Source organism: Anabrus simplex, chromosome 1, assembly GCF_040414725.1.
Source record: "Anabrus simplex isolate iqAnaSimp1 chromosome 1, ASM4041472v1, whole genome shotgun sequence".
Classification (NCBI taxonomy): domain Eukaryota; kingdom Metazoa; phylum Arthropoda; class Insecta; order Orthoptera; family Tettigoniidae; genus Anabrus; species Anabrus simplex.
This window is the reverse complement of record NC_090265.1, coordinates 1,122,484,575-1,122,499,354: the sequence shown is the minus strand read 5'-3', so window position 1 is coordinate 1,122,499,354 and position 14,780 is coordinate 1,122,484,575. Positions and strand designations below refer to the sequence as shown.

Sequence of the window (14,780 nt, the reverse complement as noted above, 5' to 3'; positions counted from 1 at the left end):
TTTCATTCCTTTAATCTGCTGAGTCCCATGCCTTCATTCCTCTTTACTTTTAACTTACTACCTAGGTACCCAATAACGAGTCCAATTGTCTCAACACATAATTTCTTATTATTTCTTATTAGCCCACATACATGACCAATTCTTTTAATTTTGTAACACAATTTTTTACAGCACTTAAATACCAATTCAGATTCCCTACCCTGTTCCGTTCTTTAATCATCCACCCAATAATTTTCTGCTCATTACTGTGTTTGAATAGCTCTTTCTGACTAACATTCAGAATATTTCACTTCTGTTTTATATTTTTTCTCGGTGAATTTATTGTTACTTATTTAACGTCATTTATCTGATGCAATGGACTTTACGACCAACGGTGACTGAAACATGCAAGTTATTTGTAACTCTAGTAAGACAATAATGGTAAATATGACTTCAAAACAGGCTCATGCATCTAGAACTATAGCTATCAGGTAAGATTCCGGATTTTCAGAAATCAAACGGTAAGGTCATGCCATGCATTCATGCCCTTAATATTACTTGCACAATAACTATAAGCATCATGTTATATCCTACTTAGTCTTATACTCCGCCTTGGATGGTACATACCGCCGGATCTCCTGAATCATCTCGAAAAATTGAGCCTTGCTCTTCCTTCTCCGACGCTGCTCATGTTCCTTCTGAAACAAAGTTCACGTTACTAGCCTGTGAGGATCGACAAGAATAGCTTGATAAAAAGTGAGGATATATGGTGCAAAACAGATATTTAGCTCATGGTTCCAGTGACCAATCAAGTATAAAAATATCAAGAACTTCAGTTAATTAAAGCTGTCTGTCGGCAAAATTTTATCGTGTTCGTGTTATCACCTTCATTTTATAGCACCTGCGCGTATTGATATCTCAGTCTTGATTGAGCAGGCAGAGAGAACGGATGTGCTGAGTGAGTGCTGAGGAATGGGGAACACATTACAACATAGGGCTGTGATAGGAAGTTGGCAGAATATATGGAGGAGTATAGAGGTAAAGAATAAGAAGACGAAGGATATGAAGGAGGGGGTATTGGAAGCGCTACTTTTGGCAGTGGTGGTGGCAGTGTTGCTAACGATAGGGGGAGTGGAGACGAATCCAGGTCAAGGCCTGTGGGCACTCTTGGATGGGAAGAAATTGAGGCACTAAAGAAGGTGGTGAAGGAGGTATGTCAGACGGAGCAAGTAAGGGAGTTGATAATGAACCAGGCTAAGGATATAACGCAGTGTATCAAAGAGGAGATGAAAGAACTAAAGGTGAAGGTGGAGAGCAATAAAGAAGAGAGAGAAATACTGAGGAAGAAGATCAAAAACCTGAAAGAGGAGTTGGTAAAGGTGAAGAGGGATGGAGCTAATGGTGATCAGGAAAGAAGAAGGAAGAACATCCTTATTTATGGAGTACAAGAAGGTTCAAGAGGAACGAAAGTGGATCTAGTGTATAAGGTGGTGGATGTAGTGCAAAATAAAATGAAGATTAACTTTAGTGAGGTAGACATTGACGATGTGTATAGAATAGGGAAATGGAAGGGCAATAGCCCCATTAAAGTGTCGCTATTATCCACCCCCTGATGGCGGATATTTTGCTAAAGCATGCAGGAAACTTAAACGGGGAAGAAGTGTGGTTGAAGAACGATATTGGTAGTGAAGTAAGTAAAGAATTTAGAATTTTAAGGAAACATTTATGGACAGCTATACAGCAAGGCCTGAGAGCATATATTAGAGGACAGCAGTTGGTAGCTGGAAACGGTAGATGGTCACGTATGTGAGCGGTGAACAAGCTACAGGAAATGGACGACAAGCATCAGCAGGTTGGCGAACAATCGGCAGGTGAATGTGAAAGGAATGTCGAGACAAGTGCAGTTGACGAAGCACAGAAGAATAAGGGGTAAGGGGAAGAAAACCGAGTGAGGAGGGTTTGGTGCCGACGCACGCAAGCGGAACAGTGGATGGAGAAGGAAGAAGACGGCGAAAAATACTGGGATAGGGAAGAAGCCTAAGTCTAATAGACTTGTGGGGTAACAATAATAAAGGGCAGGACGAGAAGGCTGGTGAAGAGAGTGCTAAAATGGTCAGAAAGGAGGATATCGGACCCGAAAGAGAAGGAGCGATTGTAACAAGAAGTAAAATGACTTATATAACAGAAGAAAACAAGTATAAGGGAGGGAGGGAGGAGGACGGAGAGGGGAATAAATAGCTATGTTGGAAAATAGGTTAAATATGTGAGGAAGGAAGGAAGGAAGGAAGGAAGGAAGGAAGGAAGGAAGGAATGTGTATATAGCAGCGGTGGATTTTGAAAAGGCTTTTGACACAGTGAGTAGGAAGGCGCTGCTTGAGAGATAGGGTAGGGTGGGAATTTAAAAAAAATGAGACGCGCGATTGAGGCCATATATGAGGAAGTGTATTGTAGCATTAGAATAGAGGAAGGGGTCGTAAATGGTTTAATTGAATCAAATATAGGTTTAAAACAGGGTTGTAAATTTTCTCCAATTCTATTTTTGATATTCATAAATGACATATTAGACGGACATGGAAAGGAGGATGGGGCTTGTCCTGTATTAGGAGAACTAGAAATCCCAGGTTTAATATTTTCAGATGGTGTCTTATCGATGATGCTGACGGGAGGGGGTTTACAAAAAATATAAATAAGGTTTCGGCGCATGCTAGTAAATGGTCGTTGAGAGTAAATAGTATTAAGACAAAGGTGATGGTATGCAGGAAAAATAGGAAAAGGAAGACAAAGAAGAAATGAGTGATAAATGGAGAGGATATAGAGGAGAATGATAAACTAGAGTATTTGGGCGTTTGTGTAAGCAGGAATAGTAAATGGTCCGGTCACAATGAACAACCAAAACTAAGGGGGTTAGCAGCACTTTCAAGTATAAGAATAGTGGCAAATAAATTCCCGTGTATCGATTATAATATCCAAAAAATGGTGTTTAAATCATTAGAGTGTTATATGGAGTAGAAGTATGGGGAGTTGAAAAGGATCGTACTACACTAAATCAGATAGACAGTAGATTTAGTAAAATTGTGATGGGCCTTCCCAATTGTACGGCTAATGTAGCAACTAGAGTTATGTGTAATGAGTACATAGAGGTCGATATCATGAAGAGAGTGTTGAGTTATTGGGGAAGATTGAAAATGGATGGGAGTGGCCTACTTTTGCAGACGGCTTACCAGTACCAAATTAACAGTACGTATGGGGATTCCTGGATTGATAAGGTTAAAAGTATTATTGAGAGGTTGGGTTTAGGAAACTACTGGGAGAAGGAGTGGGAATCGAGGAATGAAGTGTGTTGGAGGAATACTATAAAAGGGATTAAAGATGTTCAAGCACAGGAGTTTGAGGCTGACTGCAGGATAAGAGCGACCCCACCCTTGTTTAATAGAATTATTCAAGTAGTTAATATAAGAGTAGGAAATGTGAATAGGTTAGAGAGAAGAGGACTAATTTGGTGGATGACCGGTATATATGTGAATAAGGGATGGACAAGAATTAAAGACAATTCGATATGTATATTGTGCGGAAAAACAAGAGAAGATTTTCACTTGTTAATAGTGTGCAAGGGAACTGGATTGGAGAGAGAGAAATACATGAATGAGGAATAACTGAAAGCCATGAAACAGCCGGGTAACGAACAGAAGATCATAAATTGGATGGTGAAAGATTGGAAAAAAAGCAGGGAATATAAGTAAGTTTTTAGAGGCAGTTAGAAACCGCTGTATAAAGAGGTTAAAGGAAGCAGAATTTAAACGTAACAGAGAGGGTGTAGAAATAGGTAGGTAGTACAGCGTGTGTAATATATCTTAAGTTGTTGAAAGCTGTAATTTGAAAGTTGAGAGGAATGAAGGCACGAACTCAGCAGACTGAAGGAATGATAAAATTGATTCAGCAAGTTTTGGTATAGTGTGATAGGTCACGACAAGGAGGGAGCAGCCTTGTCGAGAAACAGTGGAGTATTCAAGTACAAGGGCTGCGCTGCTCTGATTCGTGACGAGCGAGTATGGAATGTAAGTACCTTAAGTCTTGCTGATTCAATCAGGATAGGAGAGGCAGGTTGTTAGCCTTTCTTTTGGGTTGCCGTGTTGCCATTTTCTAAATTTCTAATTTTGAGTTCAGCATTGTTTTGTTCTGGGCTGCCGAGTTGCCGTTGTATCTCTTTTCTTTGTTGTTGTTGTTGTTGTTGTTGTTTCTAGTTAGTTTTCCTAGTTTTGCTTGGTTTTGTTTACCTACTCCCATATATCATAGGGTCTCTCAAGCGGAGGAAACTCTGTATAGACTTATGCAAATAAAATATTTAAAAAAGTATTGGTATCTTTTATGTAAATTCATCGGAATAGCGTAGTGAAACATCTTCAATAAAACATTTGACCACAAACCGCACGATCAACAGGACGTAACTGTATTGTTCTGTCGAAGCCGACAGATTGCGAGATTGCGGCCCGAAGAGTTTAAGAACTGAGTGAGTTGGCCGTGAGTTTAGGATCTCGCAGCTGTGAGATTACATTCGGGAGATAATGGGTTCGAATCACACCGTCGGCAGCCCTGAAGATGGTTTTCCGAGGTTTCCGATTCTCTCACCAGGCAAATGCTGGGGCTGTACTTTAATTAAGATCACGGCAGCTACCTTCCCAATCCTCGCCCTTTCCCGTCCCTCCGTCGCCGAAAACCTTCTATGTGTTTGTGGGACGTTAAATAAGTAGGAAGAAAAAAGTTTCAATATAAAAATTAAACCGCATATTTTCGCGGTGAAAATGTTATTCTATGTACAGGTTATGAATACCTATATATTTGATTTGTTTTATATTTATTCCCTTTTAATATTTCGTTTTGTATTTATTCCCTAAATAGTCAAAATAAACACAAGTCGAGCTTCACATTCTCTCTTGTTAAAGTTTAATTATTACTTTTTTTCTTTTTTTTGCTAGTTGCTTTACGTCGCACCGACACAGATAGGTCTTATGGCGACGATGGGTTAAGAATGGCCTAGGAGTTGGAAGGAAGCGGCCGTGGCCTTAATTAAGGTACAGCCCCAGCATTTGCCTGGTGTGAAAATGGGAAACCACGGAAAACCATCTTCAGGGCTGCGGACAGTGGGGCTCGAACCCACGATTTCCTGGATGCAAGCTCACAGCCGCGCGCCTCTACGCGCACGGCCAACTCGCCCGGTTTAATTATTACTATCAAACTGATTAATCGCAGTGAAGCTCGATGCTGAAAAAGTACCTGAAGACATTTCAGCTTTTTTTAAACTTCACAGATGTCAATAACTAAACATATTTCAATAACAGTCTATGAACAATTTCTCTTCTTTCCTCCATGCTCTTTCATGCTAACAATCTAATGTAGGCTAGGCCTACTTAATTACTTACTGGAAGTTTGGCTCAGTGAGAGCCCCAATTGAGTCTAATGAGCGGTATGGTATTAAACCAGAGCCATGTCTTTCATGCTTATCATCAAGGTTCAACAAACAGCGAGTTGAGACAGTGAAACATAAATCTAGAATTTTCTATTGTACATTTTCTGACACAAAAAATCGAGACAGAAAAATACATCTAAATTTGTTCGTAGTTTTACGCGAGTTTCAACATCGCGATCATGACTATTGGTCTTCTAATTTTACGCGGAATACGAACCACCGGGGGCGTGATTATAAAATTCGACGTGTATTGGCAGGGATTCGAATCGGAGCCGCCTAGGTGAGAAGCCAGAGACAACGCCGCATAGGCGACCTGAGCGTCTATGAAGATGGGGCCCTGCCTATGATGATTCTAATGACGAAGACGGCACACACAACCAGCCCCCGAGCCATCGGAATTACAGTGGCCAATGAAGGTTAAAATACACGACCCGGTCGGGAATCGAATCCTACACGGCCCCAACTTAATATCAGTCAATGGAATTCTTAATCGAATCTTCATATCGCGCCGAGCTAAGTAGCTCAGACGGTAGGGAGCTAGCCTTCTGATTCCACGTTGGCAGGTTCGATTCTGGCTCACTCCGATGTACCTGAAGGTGCGAAAATACGCCAGTCTCATGTCGGTACATTTACCGACATGTAAAAGAACTCCTACGGGACAAAATTACGGTACTGCAGCGTCTCCAAAAACCATAGAAGTAGTTAGTGGGAAGTAAAAGAAGAAAAAGAAGAGGAACAACATTAATAATAATAATAATAATAATAATAATAATAATAATAATAATAACAGTTATTATTCATAACCCTCGACTTGAGACTGTTGAGGTGCAATTTAAAGGAACTCTATCGCCCGGGAAATGACAGGACAAGTTCCTTTACTTTACAAGTTGTCCGGATCCATGGGTAAGTGATTAGCGTGCAGGCCTTTGGTCTAGACGGTCCCGGGTTCGATTACCGACCGGGAATACGGCGTCAACTCGAAAGACCTGCACCAGGCCTCTTCGGAGTCCACACGGCATTAATTTACTTTACTAGTTCAATTTGTGTTAGTTAAAAAATTATAGTTCTACAATTGAAGAGCCCTGTGCCAAAACGGGGTGGCTCCACGTTTTGGTCAAATTCATTTATTGATGGTTTCATATAGTATTACAATTGCCGAGAATGGTGTCGATGCGTTACTGTGCAGTGTTTGCTAACCCACTATTTGTACAAAAATAATAGGGCTCGTGGAGGACCTCGTTTCTGCTGCAAACAAAGTTTTATGTTCTCTTGCAAAACTCAGATATGTCGGTAAGTTGACGAACATATATTTTTTGCCAAATTAACTTCCCTTCTACAGCGTCCTTTTCTTTAGAAGACATAAATTATTAATATAAGTGTAGTATGATTTTACAGTACGTGTGACTTGCCATTTGGGGTGTATGTCATTACTGTATAGGCCTATGACATGTAACTATGCTGAATACGGTTCCGTCCCACGACTTCCATTCCCGTGAGTTCCGAAAATAAATTGGTTAGGAAAAACGTCCCATGAGTTCCTATCGCGTATTCACGCCTGAGTAAATAAGGTAATGAGTCCCACTAGTTCCGAATGTCCCTGAAAAACCCAGCTGTCAGTTCTGAGGTTTGATCGACTAATAATAGTACGACGCAACCTCAAGATTTAATGGCCTTACCACCAGGTACCTAAGGGCTATTTTCAAGTAATTTGTGTTTGTGTTTTTGAGTGGAGCAGATAAACATGGAGTCCAAAACTAGCATTAAAGGAAACCAAATTTTGATATTTTAATGGTTACCGTTTTTATAAGAAACGCGATAACAAATCAAGCGAAGTGTGGATTTGTGCTGCAAAACCATGTGCCGGAAATGTGATTTTTAAAAATCGGGAAATGATTAAAGAAATGGACCATGATGTTGTTCCTGATATGGCCAGCGTTGAAGTGTTCAAAGCAGCTTCCATGAGGAAAAGAGCTCGCGAGGAGAATAACACTTCAATCTCACAGGTAAGGATGATTCATATTACTTTCTTATTGCTTCTCTTTATTTATTTTTTACAAGCTCTTTTATTAATCAAATACAGAAAGTGAACACAGGGTTGTTGGACGTTTGAGCCACTTTAAATTATTATATTAAATATAAGGCTAAGATTAAAACATGAATGATTAAGTAATATAATATTTATCTTCATCTAATATGCTTAGGAATAATATCATCATGCTCAGGGATCTAATATGATTCATGTAATATTCTTACTTATTTAACAATTATTGTAATTTGACAATATTGTAATAATGAATTACATAATTACAAGCGGTAAAGTGAATCATTCTAACGCCATGTATTTTTTTCAGATATACGACGAAGAAATAGGACACTTGCATTAGACAGGATACGAGTTAGTGACACGAATGCCTCAGTTCCAAAATTTAGAGAGTTCATTGTACAGACAGCGGAGTAATGCACAAGGCGTGCAGAAAGAACCAATGCATCGAGATGAAGTAAATTTAGCTGAAGAAACTCTATGTAGGCTATGCCCGATGGCACAAACTTATTATTGGTTGACGTCTGTGAAGGCGACAGATTATTGATATTTGAGAGCCATAGAGGCAAAGAAATATTAAAACAAAACAAAAACACTTCTTAACGGACGGGACATTTAAGAGTGTCAGTAGCAAAGTGTGCACCATTCATGTAGACTTGGAAAGCAACAAAGAGGAGATAAATGTAACGTCTGTTGTTTTCGCACTGCTTCCAAATAAGAGCAAAGCCACTTATGTTCGCCTCTTCAAAAAAATCCTTAATGTAATACCTGAATGGTCACCTGAAATAGTAAACATGGATTTTGAGGTTGGAGCTATCAAAGCGATAAAAGAAGTATTTCCAAGAGTCCAAGTGCAAGGTTGTTTTTTCCACTTAAGCCAAAGTATTTGGAGAAATGTGCGGGTATGTATAAAACTAGCCAGGAAATTAGAAACACCATCAGGCAGTGTGATGCACTTGTATCCCTCTAACCAGAAAAAGTAGAAGACGGTTGGTTACACATTCATAGCACGCTCCCGGACAATGAAAAGTTAATCGAGTTTTTTGATTACTTTGTCGAGCAATGGCTTAAAAACGTGCATATTCCGATTGAAATGTGGAATTGCCATGGGAAGAGGTATAGAACGAATAACTCTGTACAGGGTTGGAACCATAAGCTGAATTTGAAATGCGGAAAACCACATTCCCGTGTAAGAGACTTGGTGCTGTGTTTGAAGGAGTCTCAAATTTCAGACGAAGAAATTATACTGGCAGAGTTGAATTTGCAAACCACATAATGGAAAAGAAAATATGTTGCAATGGATGACAGAATCCAAAGAACAACTCAACAGTTTGAAGAGACCGGTGATTTAACAGTACTTTTTTAAAATGTTTCTTTTACTGTATATATTGATTAGAGTATAAAGAGAAGAATAATTCAGTTAAAAGATCAATTTGACGAAGCTACGTGCTGATTACTAAGTAACTTGTAAATAAGATAAAAATTCAGTTAAAAGATCAATTTGACGAAGCTACGTGCTGATTACTAAGTGACTTGCAAATAAGATAAAAATTCAGTTAAAAGATCAATTTGACGAAGCTACGTGCTGATTACTAAGTGACTTGTAAATAAGATAAACAAACAGTTCAAAGACGAAGCGACATGCTGATACTATTTTAAGAACTTCGTAAATAACTCAAAACTGATTATTTTGACGAAGCCACATGCTGACACAGATACTGACAAGGCGAAAGCTGCTTATGGGAGCTACCGGTTCATGGCGTTCGCCCCCATCTGTTAGAAGAGCCAATTCATTAAAGAGGACACGCACTCCCGGCTGGCGCTAACAAAGGACCTTATTTGTTTCAGTAATAAACAAACTAATACAATTTTGCTGTAGAAAACTAAGCTGATACTCGCTCAGGTAGTGTTCGGAACTGACGGGACTCGCTCAAGTAGTGTAATTGGCAGATACCCAATTCGCGGAACAATTCGAAACTGGTGGGAATTGGAACTCATGGGAATCGGAACTAATAGGAGGACACGCTGAATACGTACTGTTTCCGTTCACTCTACAGGTATAGTAGAATAAATAGGGTATTCAGTGAGAATATGCCAAATCTTAGATCATTTTAGTGCTGGAACTTCTGTTTACGTTTTAAACATACAGATTTATGATAATGATAATTCAGTATGGAATTTTGTGGAACCACGTGGGGATCATCTGCAATAACTCTGCGGACCTCTGCATTGAGCCTGGTATACTCTCCTGGACTACCACTACATTCTGATATTTCTGTCCTGAGAATCAACAGACTTCGTACAAGACATCCCCTCTCACACTTGAAAATTATCCCACTAGATTTAACATCATTGGTTCCTGAAGAAGAGAATGGCTTCAAAATGCTCCAGAAGCATGTCAGCTGTTACCTTGCATCTCTGAGACGGCCCCTGGATTTGATCTACCTTGCAAGGTATGGACAACACTCAATCGATTGAGAACGGGGCTTGAAGATGTGGAGACTCACTCTTCAAGTGGGGAGTGCAATCTTCACCCGTATGCAACTGCGGTGCACCTCGGCAGACTATTCGTAGAGCCTTGCGTGGATATACAGTACAAAATATTATCCGCATCCGCAAATGGTTATCCGCATCCGCAAAAAGTTAACCGCGGATATTGTAAATATACAACTGCAGTAAATTACACCTAAGCTATTGAAACGGATAGATCTGTTACATGATACAATAGGCCTAACACCTAGCACCAGAACCCCTGCAGTCACAGGTTTATGGGGGATTTCCCTTGCGACCCCTACCGACGTATTGACCTTTGCTCCTTCCTTCCATTAATTGTGGGCAGGAGCCAGTTAGGCTTAGGTCAGATTTACGGCTTTATGGTCTCAAGGTTCTTTATTTATCACCATTCTCCCATACCAATGCCAAGGGTCACTTAACCACAAGCAAAACTAAGTATATACCCGAATGAAAATTAATACATTTAATTATTTAAGAATTATCAGCAAAATTATCCGCACTGACATACAGTTTGCATCCGCCAAGACACTAACTTTGCGGATATCCGCGGATATCTGCATCCGTGAAGGGCTCTAACCATTCAACATATTAGGGAGAAACAAAGCTTACGGAGGAGAGTATGAGGAATTCCTTATATCAACCCTGAATTCCATCAGATACATCCAAGGGCTAGATGTCTGTTCATAGTGAAGAATGCAATTATGTTTCTCAGAATGTATCCAAAAAGCCATACGATAAATAAATAAATAAATAAATAAATAAATAAATAAATAAATAAATAAATAAATAAATAAATAAATAAATAAATAAATAAATAAATAAATAAATAAATAAATAAATAAATAAATAAATAAATAAATAAATAAATAAATAAATAAATAAATAAATAAATAAATAAATAAATAAATAAATAAATAAATAAATAAATAAATAAATAAATAAATAAATAAATAAATAAATAAATAAATAAATAAATAAATAAATAAATAAATAAATAAATAAATAAATAAATAAATAAATAAATAAATAAATAAATAAATAAATAAATAAATAAATAAATAAATAAATAAATAAATAAATAAAATAAATAAATAAAATAAATAAATAAATAAATAAATAAATAAATAAATAAATAAATAAATAAATAAATAAATAAATAAATAAATAAATAAATAAATAAATAAATAAATAAATAAATAAATAAATAAATAAATAAATAAATAAATAAATAAATAAATAAATAAATAAATAAATAAATAAATAAATAAATAAATAAATAAATAAATAAATAAATAAATAAATAAATAAATAAATAAATAAATAAATAAATAAATAAATAAATAATGTACTGCAATATGAGGTCTTCGTAGAAATAAGCCAATATTTGAATTGTCTGAGAAGTTTCTTGTTGTTACTCACACCTATACAATATAAATGTATCGGATCCTTCAATTATTCTCCATTTAGTTCTGTCCTGGACCATCTCAGGGTGGGGACAGACGCTCTTCAGGTATTTGTTAAGAGTATCGGACTATCGCTGGTTTGGGCGTCCATTTGATCTCCTACCGGTGACTTCTAACACTTACCCCGTCTTCACGATAATGTCGGCCCCAGTACTTAGTACATGTTCAAACCATCGTAGACGACTCTCGCGCATTTTGTCTTTAATCAGTGCAGCGTCAAATCTCTCCCTGATGGATTCATTGGAGATGCGATCCAGTTTAGTGACGCTAGTCGTCTACCTCAGTATCTTAGTCTCCATGACGCCCAGTCGACGCTCTCACTCAGTCGCAGACGGTCAACATTCGCAACCATATTGTGCAACAGGTTGGATGACAGTAAAACAGGTTTTATTTGATTTGAGAATATCTTTCATCCTGCGGTCGCAAGTGAGGGGGGTCGTTGTTCTCCATTTCATCCAGACTGCGGATATACTTGCATTTACCTCTTCGACAAATTGACCACCATCAGCGATCGTGGATCCAAAATGCTTGAATCTTGCCACTCGAGGCAGATCCTCACCGTCTGCCTGAATGATTGCGATTGTCTTTGGATATGACGTCATATATTCAGTCTTACTTTTATTGAGACGCAGCCCGTACTGTGCCAGCCGATCGCTTCATTCTTTGGTTTGTCGTTGTGGATCAACCTGGATATCAGAGGCCAACATGACATCGCCTGTGTAGAGAAGCGCCTATGGCAAAGGACGGTGCAGTCTGATGTTACAGTGTCCATCACTAGAATGAACAAGAACAGTGATAGCGCTAAACCTTGGTGAACGCCGATGGTGAAAGGAGTCACTGGATGCTTCTGCGGCAGCCTGAACGTAGCTCTGTGGGTCTACATAAAACAGCTGAACTCAGTTGACAGGATATGAGGTCATGCGGTACGCGACCAAAGGCCTTCTGAAAGTCAAGGAAAGCTAGATGGATCGGCTGGTTCTTCTCACGATGTTTTTCAACCAATAGCCGTGGCATGGATTGCATCGGTTTTGCCACAGTTCTTTACAGATTCAGTTTGGTTTCTGAAAAATTCGATGAGATCTCGAATCCTTTTTATGATGAACACGTTGAATAGCTTCATCGCATAACACACAAGTCGGATCGGCTGGTAATCAGCACAGTCAGCTGGGATCCCCTTCTTTATGAAGATGGGCACGGTGATGCTCCGTTGCCAATCGCTCAACCATTCTGCCGCATCCCACTGTTGAGAGTTCAGAATTATGATAATGCTGTATTAGTACAGAACTTTGTGGAACCACATAGGGATCATCTGCGATAGCTCTCCGGATCTCTGCATTGAGCATGGTATACTCTGCGGCGGATTATTGTGCACCAGTATGGTTGAACAGTGCCCATGTAATCAAAATTGACGTTCTGTCTCTGACAGGTCCATCCACAACTGCAGAGACTGGGAGTGGTGGGTGGGGAAATTCCTCAGTTAAGATCTTTTCGAAGTAGCTCCATCAGCGCTCTCTTGTATTCAATAATAATAATAATAATAATAATAATAATAATAATAATAATAATAATAATAATAATAATAATAATAATAATAATAATAATGGGATTTACCGGTTACCTCCATCGGGCGCGTCCCATTGGAATTGGGGAAGCTTGCTGGCTCTGCCGCCAGCAGAGTCAGAGGGTAGTAGGGAAATAAAATACCACCGTGAAAAAAAACTGGTCCCTTGCCAGGGTTACGGCAAAGACTGGTAAATGACCAGAAGCCAGAAAACATAGGGCTAACAACCCTAGTTGTAAAAGGATGGGTACCCGTCCAAAGCAAAGTCAAGTCAAAAAGCATGATGGTACAACATTTCAAGAAACATACCCCAGGGGGTAAATCTTCGGATAAATCCCTCGTCGTGAACGCCACGGCGCACGAGTCTCGTTCGGATTCTGGGGGAGACTCGACATCATACAAGAGACGAGTCGGAGCGTCTCGGTGTACCCCGAAGAGTCAAAAACTCAGGCCAAAATCTAAAACCTTTCTAGCAACTTTCAACATAAATTCACTTACACAAACTGGCAAGCTGAAAACCCTCACCAAAGCTCTTCACGAAAATCAGATATCCATAATGGCCCTACAGGAAACAAGGTACCCAGGTGAAGAGATTTTGGAATCCGAAGGCTACCGATTTTTCAAGAGCAAAGCGCAAAGAGCAATCCTCAACGGAGCTGTGATGCTTGGAACCGCGTTTGCTGTTAGAACCAAGATCCTTAAATCGGTTGCAAATTTCGAACCTGTGAATGACAGATTGTCTATACTCACAATCAAATGCGCGAACAAAACCTACGCCCTAGTTAACGCACATGCTCCTACAAACGATAAGAACAAGTCTGATCCAGACGAAGTTGATAATTTCTGGGACCTACTGGATGAAAAATTAAACAAAATCCCCAAACACCATGTCAAGCTTCTTTTGGGTGACTTCAATGCCCAACTAGGTCGTGAACAGGAGTACAAGAAAGTTATAGGAAATTACCCTGCTCACAAAAGAACCAATCCCAACGGCAAAAGACTGGTGTCCATTTGCGAAAATCGCAACCTGCAGGTCATGTCGACCCACTTTCGCCATCTACCCAGAAAGCAAATGACTTAGCGTTCTCCCGTCCAAGCTCTCGGAGAGTTCCAAATTGATCATGTTGCAATCTTCAGGAGAAACAGCCCTGAGATTATGAATGTCAAGGTAAAGAAAGGCATCAATGTGGCCTCAGATCATTATATGTCTCTTATCAAATTCAAACCAATTCCCGCAAACACAAGGAAGACAACCAAACAGATCACACGCTTCGACAATGATAAACTTCGGCAAAGGGTCGAGGAGTTCCAGGAGAAGGCTAGACCAAATGACTGTGACTTTAACAACGCCAAAAGTCTCCTTGTTGAGGCCGCCAAAGACGTTGCAGAAGTCAAGAGAAGCAAAAAGCATGCCTGGTGGAATGGTACCTGCGAATCAGTCCTCAAAGAAAGACTCAATGCGTGGAAACAGTACTACTCTACGAAATCAGAAAATGATTGGGAAACCTACAAAACCCAACGTGCCCAAGCAGCTAGGGTGTTCAGAACTGAGAAACGTAAATACGAAAAATCTCTCATTGAAAAGATAGAACAAAACTTTAGGAAGAATGAAAGCAGAGAGTACTACAAAGCCTTCAAACGCAAACTCACTGGCTATAAACCACCATCTCTATGCTTTGAGCGAGAGGACGGCACACTGGCGACGTCAAATGAAGAAAATTGCAGCATTCTGGCAGATTACTTCAAGAATTTACTTAA

The 14,780-nt window shown here is 39.2% G+C and overlaps 1 protein-coding gene across 1 annotated transcript in view; it reads right to left on the bottom strand.

Moving 5' to 3' along the window:
- The window catches only part of LOC136858200 (uncharacterized), a 490,315-nt gene that overhangs the window by 62,420 nt on the left and 413,115 nt on the right, over positions 1–14,780 (bottom strand). The window contains exon 13 of the mRNA XM_068225417.1: positions 607–677. Within this exon, the coding sequence (XP_068081518.1) occupies positions 607–677 (71 nt within the window). The remainder of the gene's footprint in view (positions 1–606; positions 678–14,780) is intronic.